This window comes from Rhinopithecus bieti, unplaced genomic scaffold, assembly GCF_001698545.2.
Source record: "Rhinopithecus bieti isolate Rb0 unplaced genomic scaffold, ASM169854v2 scaffold_49936, whole genome shotgun sequence".
Taxonomy (NCBI): domain Eukaryota; kingdom Metazoa; phylum Chordata; class Mammalia; order Primates; family Cercopithecidae; genus Rhinopithecus; species Rhinopithecus bieti.
In genome coordinates, this window is record NW_016819733.1 from 91473 (window position 1) to 99882 (window position 8410).

Consider the following 8410-nt stretch of genomic DNA (forward strand, 5'->3'; position numbering starts at 1 on the left):
AGGTTAGGAAGAAGGTTTAGGGTTGAAGAAAGGGCTAGAGGCAGGAGGCAAATATAAGGTTAGGTCACCTGAACAGAGGGTGAAGTGGTGGAAAGCAGGGTGGGGGGCTGGTGCCTGGGTGTTGCAGGGTAGCAGCAGCAGAGGCGGGGAGAGGTAGGGGCTGGAGGAAATGGGCACTCTGTCTCTGGTCCCAGGCAGAAGACTGACAGCCAGAGGACAGGGGGAACAGGGAGACAGACACATCCCACAAGTCTGTTGGGTGTTTCCCTGGCTTCATCTCCCCATGTGTTGCCCTGACAAGGAGCTGAAAAAGAGACTTTTGCTACAGAGGAGAAATATCCCAGCTGAGTGGGAACCCACTACCCCCAGCTTCACAGTGAGGACTGAGTCTCTCTATCCCGCTGCAAACCTCACCACTGAGGTGTAACTTGGCCAAGTCACAGGTGATAGTGAAAGGGACGTGAAGGAACCTGTATGTGCTTGATTCTGCCACATGGGTGGCGGCCCAGGTGTCTGTACACCAGGTCAGATCCCCATGGTGGCAGGTGTGTGGTGTTCCTGGGTCAGGGCGTGCTTGCATTGCATGTGGCTGGGCCAGATGCCTAGTAAGCTCCATGTGGCCAAGGGCAAAGGCACACATGGGCTTTCGCGTGGGTGTCCCCGTGTGTGTCCGTGTGTCTGGGTGTGTGTGGCTGTTTTTTTCCTGGCTTTGATGGGGAGGATGAAGTCAGCATCTCGGATAGAGCCAGGCTCAGCTTCCTTCCTCTGCCTTGGCCTGAAGCCCCCAGAGCCAGGAGTAGGCAGCAGCTTCCCAAGGATCTCCTGGCAGGAGGTGGGGAGCACAGCAGTGAAAGGATGAGGCAGGGTCTGGAGACAGCGTCGCACACACAGGCCAGAAGAGAGTACGAATTTCCTCTGACCCGTTCAGATTTCTGCTTCATGGTCATATCCTTTTGTGTGTGTGTGCCTATGCCCTATATCCTGGCTTTATTATTTAGGAAGAATGGTCAACATAAGTACATTTGGCACAGAGAGTGGCCAGGGACCCCAGAGAGGAGAGCCAGAGGGATGGTGCTGGGATGTTCTGGAAGCCCACTGTTGGGGTCTCAGAGAGAAAATGTGGGATCCCAGATGTACACAAGCTTATAAGACATCTGGGGAAGCCACTGGACGCTTGGCAGATATAGCTTCAGGTTCTCGAATTATCATTGTTTACCATTTGGTTCATCCTTTGGTTTCCAGGCTCATGGAGAAGCTCATGTCTTATATGTTCACATTTTGTAAGAAAAGCACCAAGCCTTGCATAGTGTAGGTGACCAATAAATGCCAAGTCAACACTGAAATGTGAAAGGACTGGGAGAGAGGAGGGGGAAAGAGTAAGGAGTCCAGGCGTGAAGGCAGGGAAGCCCAGTGGTCAGAGGTGGGGTTGGCTTCACTGAGGTGTCCTGGGGGTGGGTAGAAAGGTCAGTGTTGTCGAGAACCATCCACAAGCTCCGGTTGTTCTCTGTATCCTCAGTCCCTGTGTCTTCAGCTCTAAGCCTCCTTCCTTGAATGATCCTCCAAGTTTCTGTCCTGACCTCAGGAGGAAAAGAGATGAAAGATAGAAAAAAGGAAAGGAAAGATAGGGAGGAGAGAAGGCAGACACAGAAGAGTAAGGGCAATTGAGGGCAAGGACCTGAAGGATGAAGACAGGGGAACAAGAGATGCCAGGGGCGGCAGTCCAAGAAAGCAGTCCCAGAGAGGGGAAAGATAGAAAACACTTGTGCCGGGCTTCCGTTTACAAAACAGTTTCCTACACAGTGCGGGCATTAATCCCACTTTGTGGCTGAGGAAACAGAGGCTCATAGACATTAAGGGTCTTGTTCAAGGGACTAAGTTAGTAGTGGTGAAGGTGGGCCTCACCCAGGTGTTCTGATTCCTAAGCCTGTATTCGCTCTCCTTCCCGAACAACTCCAGGAAAGAAAAGGATTGAAGACTTAGGGAACAAACAAACGAAGTGGCTTCTTTGAAGCTCTTGCACAAAGAAGGGTGGAAAATCCAGATTTTTGAAACTTCTTTCTGCATCCAGGTATTGTGTAGATTCAGTTAGAAGAAATGGTATCAGATGGGGAAGGGGGTGGTCAACACTCCATTACTGAGAACTGGGGGTGGGGTGAGGATGGGGAACACAGAACGAAAAGACAGAGCCCAGGATGAAAGATGGGAGAGAACTAAGAGGCTACAGCTGAAAGGGGGGCAAGGGAGCCTCAGAAAGAAGAGTTTGGACCCTTAAAACTTCCTTTGCCTGGAGACATGGGTGTGGGGAGAAGGGAGGAGGAAGGACATTTCTATCTCGTGACAAAAGAAAGTCACACAATTGTTTTGTTCTCTGCTCTGAGGCGGGTGGGCGCCTGTATTTACCAGAGGGACCCAGGTCGCTGTGGCAACCACACATCTGGGCCCCGGCATCCAGATGTGCTGTATCCAGAAGCCATAGCAGAACGATGAGACAAACATCAGGCTCCCCAGTGCTGGCCCCCACAGCTGGGAAGAGGATGGAGAATTGGTGTGGGAAGTGAAGGGAGTGGGGGAAGGAAGGAGGAGGAGAGGACCAAAGTGGGGGAAAAGAGAGGAAACAATGGAAAGGGGCAAGAAATGTGAACGAGGGAGCAGAATGGGAAATAGAAAGGGGGCGGCATGAAAAAGGGAGGTGACAAGCACAGGATCAGCGGCAGCAGCAGATGAAAAGACCAAGAACAACAAAGGAAAAAGACAGTGAATTTAAAAAAATTTTTTTTAAAAATAAGGCCGGCACGGTGACTCATGCCTGTAATCCTAGCACGTTGGGAGGCCGAGATGGGAGGATTGCTTGAGGCCAGGAGTTCAGGACCAGTCTGGGCAACATAGTGAGATCCCACCTCTATTTTTAAATTAAAAAAAAAAAAATTTAAGACAGTGAAGCAGTGGATGGGGCGGGGCAGATACAACAGAAGAAAAAAATAACAATGAATAATGGGTCAAAAAGAGGTCGTGACAACTGCTAATGAGGCAGAGGGCAAAGAAAGGCAGGAAAGAAGTCTAGAAAGAGGAAGGGAGGGATAATGAGGTCAGGGATGAGAGAGAACAAAAGGCGGGATCCTGAGGAAGAAAAGCAGGAGATAGTGGCATAAGGAAAGCAGAACAGAAAGACAAAGGCATAGGGCAGGAGGGGCCAATGAGGTACAGGAGTGACAGCAGACTGGCATGCTGAGTGGCCTTGGGGGTGTGGCCAGAGGAATGGAGATCCACATGGGCCTAGAGGGCAGCAGCCCAGAGACTGCCCAGCTTTCACCCCACGTCAGGTACCCACCCACCATCCTTCTCAATCCCTCCCACCACCGCACTCCCTCAGCCAAGAGAGGTCTGATGTCTCATCCACACCAAAGTGCCAGCTGTCCCTTGCCACTTAGCAGAGGAGCAGGATGTCCTACCCCAGGGCCCCCCACTGAGATGCCAGCACTTCAAGTACTTTCCCGAACTGGGGGCAAGAAGGAGGAAGAGCCACTGGACAATGAAACAGTGGAACACAGATTGGATAGAAGTAGAAGAGAGAAGCACAACAGAGATGGAGACAGAAAGGGGCAAGGGATGAGGAAAAGGTGTCTCTATTACGGACCAGGCACTGAGGATGTCATCTTTCATCCTGTCATCAACCCTGATGAGGAGGTAGGAACATCCCATCTTACAGAAAAGGAAACTAAGGCTCAGAATGTTTAAGGACATCTACTAATGAAAGGCAGGGCAGGGAATCCAGCTTAGGTGATGTGCTTCCAAAACCGTTGTTCTCACCGCACCCCCTCCAGAGACAGGGTGAATAAAGCTCAAGGACTCTGGGATAGAAAGCACAGCTGAGAAGCTGGGTTGCCCTCTGGAGGGAGGAAAGGTCTAGTTCCTGGGAGCCCTGGTTCCAGGTTGCCATAGTTACTTGGTCTGTTTTCACCCCAAACACAGTAATGGGTGACGGCAGCGGGAGGGGTGTGGGGGTTGCCTGGCTGGACACATGAGGTTCTTCCTCCCTCCTTCAGGCCTGGGCCCAGCCCCTGTCCAGTCATCTGGGCATTGAGCCCAGGCCCAGCTCACACCCTCGAGCTGACCCAGGACACTCCTGCAGGGTCAGGCCTGAGGCACTGCTGGACAGGAACAGCTGGAGGGGGATTCTCCCAGGTTGGCCTCAGACTCAACCCCTCACTTTGTCCTGCTCCCCTTCTTCCTAGTTAGAATGCACAGCCTAGCCGGGCACTTTGCGATGCTGAAGCGGGCAGATCACGAGGTCAGCCTGGCCAATATGGTGAAACCCCATCTCTACTAAAAATACAAAAATTAGCTGGGCGTGGTGGTGGGCGCCTCTAATCCCAGCTACTTGAGAGGCTGGGGCAGAAGAATTGCTTGAACCCGGGAGGCGGAGGTTGCAGTGAGCCGAGATCACGCCACTGCACTCCAGCCTGGGTGAGAGAGCGAGACTCCATCTCAAAAAACAAACAAACAAACAAAAAAATTAAAAAATAAGAATGCACAGCTTTTTCTGCCTTCCCCACTCTTTTCAGTCTTTCATCTGGACTCTCAAGTCTCAGTCCCCTCCAGTTTAGGGCTTAGAGGATATCCTGCCACATCCCCCTTCCCTTCCAAATATCACCGCTTCTTCACCAAGGCCCCCGCTTTCTGGGCTCTGAGCATCTGGCCCCAGCTCCTGTTGTTTGTTTGAGCTGCTCATCCTGGACAGCAAGAGGAGGGGGAGAACCTGCTTGGGAGCAGGAGACCCAGAGGCTGCTCACCCTGAAGGGTGTGGAGCCCCATCTTTCCTGTTGACTCTCATTCCAGGGATGCGTATCCTCTAGTCTGTCCCACCATGGGACATCATTGCTAGACACAGATACACCCCAGAGTTGCAGCGGTGGGGACAAGGGGATGACATGCAGTCTGTGATGCTGCACCCACCCCACCTCAGAGCCAGCTATGTCTTCAGTGCTTGATTCTTTGATGCTGGCTCTGGAGAAGCCACTTTCCCCCAGACTCCCCATCACGAGCCAGGAAGGCAGCCACCACTCCTTCAACTCCCTCCAAGTTGTTTATTTAATAATAATAAAAAAGAAATGCACACACATAAACCTGTACTCCCCCTGCCACCCTCCCTTACTCCCAGTAACTAGCTCCAAAATGCAAAAACTTCCCTTGTCCCACCTGGGGACTAAATTCCCACCTCCACTGCCATAACAGAGAAACAAAATAAAGAATATGCAGCAGCCCACCACCCACCCCACAACTGAACCTCACGCAATCCCCTCAAAGAAAGAAGCCGGGACTGGGGGTTCATAAGAATGAGAGGAGCCCTATATTCTGAAAAGGGATAAGAAGAGAGGTGAACACCCCCACCTCAAATAAGTGCTTAACCCCCACAACTGGTCTTTCCTTTACCAATTGCCCCAAGCCTGGGGATCAGGGAAATTTGAAACAGTCCCACCTGCCACCCGGTACCCCCTCCTCCCGTTCTAAGTCAGTGTGAATGGCAGAGGTCAGGGATGATTGAGGTAGAGGGGCGGGTGGGAGGCCTGATGGGCCTGGCTGGCTGCAGAGGCTGGCAAGGGGCCGCCTGTGGCATTGCCTGGGGTTGGGGAGGGCTGCTTTCGGAGCGAGGGGGGCACCGTGGAGGTCTTGATGTGAATCACCCTGGTGTCCATGACCTCACACTCGATCTGCATCATCTCCTCATAGTCCCCCGGGGCCCCACGGCCTGACAGGGTCTCTGTGAGAAGGGGAGAGTTAAGGAAGAGGAGACGGGGAGGCAAACAGGGATTGGAGGGAGGAGGGGAGGAAGTCAGAAAAGTAGAGGTGAGCAGAGAGGAAAGGAAAGGGCAATAGTGAGGAGGCAGATCCATAGTGGGAGTTATAAACAGGATGGCAAGGACAGAGTTTGGTGCAGGGACAAGGAGAGGGGTAGGAAAAGAAAAGGGCATTGATGAGTGTGGGGTTACACAGGAGAGGACATCAAGAGAAAAAAGGAAGTGAGAGGCTAGCAGGTTCCCGGCCCACCTGCCTCTGCCCAGTCATCTACCCAAGCACCTTCACCAGGGAAGGACCCTCACCCTCATCTCCCTCCCAAAGTCTCCTGCATGGTGCTCTTCCCTCCACCCACTTCCTGCTGCTTCTCACCTGTGCATCCAGCAGCTCTCTGGATGCCCTGCTCCTCTCCCCCTTCCCCCTCAGCTCCCAGGCTGGATCTCCCTGTTGGAACTGCCCCCATACCCAGCAGGGAAAGAGTTACCATTGGGGGCCATGGCCGGCATCACCAGGGACATCTTGGGCCGGGAGGTCTTGTTGTGGCTGATGGCTGGGAGCAGCAGGTGGTCCTGGAGAACAGAGGGGCCAGGCCGGAAGGGTGGAGGCAAAGATGCCAACAGGCTCCCCAGCTCTACTCTACATCCCCCCACTGAAGACAGACTGCTGGGAACCTAGGGTGACAGAGATGTGCGGGCAAGAGAAACTCACCCTTCGGAAAGAGACAACATAAAACGTGTCTTCCCGTCGGTCAATTGCATCCAAGAACGCTGGCTGCGAACGGTCTGGGTGGCGATATAGCTGCAGCTGGCCCACAGCATCCCTAGGAAGGTGGAGAAATAGGAATTGAGGGGAACTAAGCCCAACGCTCAGTTTCTACCAGGGAAGGGGGTAGGATGAGAGAAAAAGACAGGAGACCCTGAGTGGAGGAGGGAGGTATAATCCCACTGGTGACAGTAATGACAGGCACAGGAGAGCTACTGGGGGTACAGTTCTTGAGAGTGGAATTTCACTTAATAAGTAAGCACCCCGCCCCACACTCACCTTTCTGGGGGTCCAGGGGGTTGGATGGGAACTGCCTTAACTGGAGGTGACTTCTTCCGTGGCTGAGACTTCTGGAAGGAGAAGTATCTAAGGATTTGGAGAGGGTAAAGGGAAAAGGGAAAGAGACAAACAGCCCCTGGAAGCTAATGCCACCTCCCACTCAACCCTCCACTTCCTTCAAACGATCCCTCAAACTTCCACAGCGAGATGCCCGCTAGGAATCCCCAGACGAGGCCTTCAGCCCTTGTCTTCAAGTGGCCTTCCTTGAACCAGCCACCCACCCTACCTGTCTCTCCTGGGCCCTCTGAGGGATCTTCCGCCGGCCTCTCTGGTGGCGCTGGACCCAGCCACTCAGCTCATCAGCAAGCCTGGGCAAATGGAGGAGGCTCAGGACCTCCATGCCAGGCCAAGATTCCCACCCTCCTTGCCCACCCACAGGAGTGAGAAGAGGGCAGGGAGCGCTGGCGCTTTAGTACACAGGCCAGTCAGGCTGACTGCACAGGGCCTTGGGAGGCTGGGGGAGGATGCCCCAGCGATGAATCCCACACCTCAGGGACTCGGTGCGGTTGAAGTGCCGGCAATCAGAGGAGAGGAAGAGCTGGTCTAGGTCTCTCAGTAGTAGCTCCTTGGTGCCCCCGGGGAAGGCTGTCAGGTTCCTGGAGTGAGGTAGGAAGGAGACCACACGTGGCGACTGCCCAGCACTCCCACAGCAAAGAAAGCGATGATGGCAAGAGCAAGTTTTGGGTTCCCCTCACTGAAAGCGGGGAGAAGACCAACTCATACCCTCAAAGGAGAGGGGGGTTCTCTCTCTCTCTCCTTACCTGAAACTGGGCTGGTCTGTGGGGCTGGGCTGGGGCTCTTCAGGGCCCTGGGAGGACCCCTGGAGAGGTTCAACTCCATGAACTGGCTCTTGCTCTGAGAACCCCAGCAAGTGTCTCCGGGGTCGAGGCTCCCCCTTGTTCATCCGAGGAGAGACGGGAGCTGAAGGAGGCTCACTGATGCTGTGGATAAAGAGGGATGGAGCACAATGAAGAATTTCAGCTATATCAAGTGTCTAGTTAAGAATAAGGGCTCTGCAGATGGACTGCTTGAGTTGCAATCTGTTATACAGGCCTCAGTCTGCCTCTGGAAGATGGGAATAAGGATGGTCCCTACATATGAAAAAGAAAGTGCATCACCTAGAGCCTAGAACTCAGTAAGCATTTAATAGTCACTATTTCTACTAACATTATCACCATCATCCACTCTCCACTGGAAAAATAATGGAGCAGGAGGCTGGGCAAGGTGGCTCACGCCTATAATCCTAGCACTTTGGGAGGCCGAGGCGGGTGGATTGCTTGAGCTCAGAAGTTTGAGACCAGCCTAGGTAACAACGGTGAAACCCTGTCTCTACTAAAAAGATACAAAAAATTAGCCGGGCATGGTGGCGTGCATCTGTAGTCCCAGCTACTCGGGAGGCTGAGGCAGGAGAATCGCTAGAACCCAGGAAGCGGAGGTTGCAGTGAGCTGAGATTGCACCACTGCACTCCAGCCTGGGCAACAGAGCGAGGCTCCATCTCCAAAAAAAAAAAAGAAA

At 53.3% G+C, this 8410-nt stretch overlaps 1 protein-coding gene across 4 annotated transcripts in view; it reads right to left on the bottom strand.

The window, feature by feature from the left end:
- Positions 1-5061: 5061 nt before the first annotated feature.
- ATF6B (activating transcription factor 6 beta) overlaps positions 5062-8410 on the bottom strand; it is a 12788-nt gene continuing 9439 nt past the window's right edge. For 3 of the 4 annotated variants that reach the window (XM_017859188.1, XM_017859187.1, XM_017859184.1), the window contains exons 12-18: positions 7656-7835; positions 7383-7490; positions 7121-7202; positions 6835-6905; positions 6502-6613; positions 6278-6362; positions 5062-5758 (exon numbers count right to left, since the gene is read on the bottom strand). In XM_017859188.1, coding sequence (XP_017714677.1) covers positions 5529-5758; positions 6278-6362; positions 6502-6613; positions 6835-6905; positions 7121-7202; positions 7383-7490; positions 7656-7835 — 868 coding nt within the window. In that variant the 3' untranslated portion in view covers positions 5062-5528. The remainder of the gene's footprint in view (positions 5759-6277; positions 6363-6501; positions 6614-6834; positions 6906-7120; positions 7203-7382; positions 7491-7655; positions 7836-8410) is intronic. The other variant, XM_017859185.1, reaches the window with a different exon arrangement.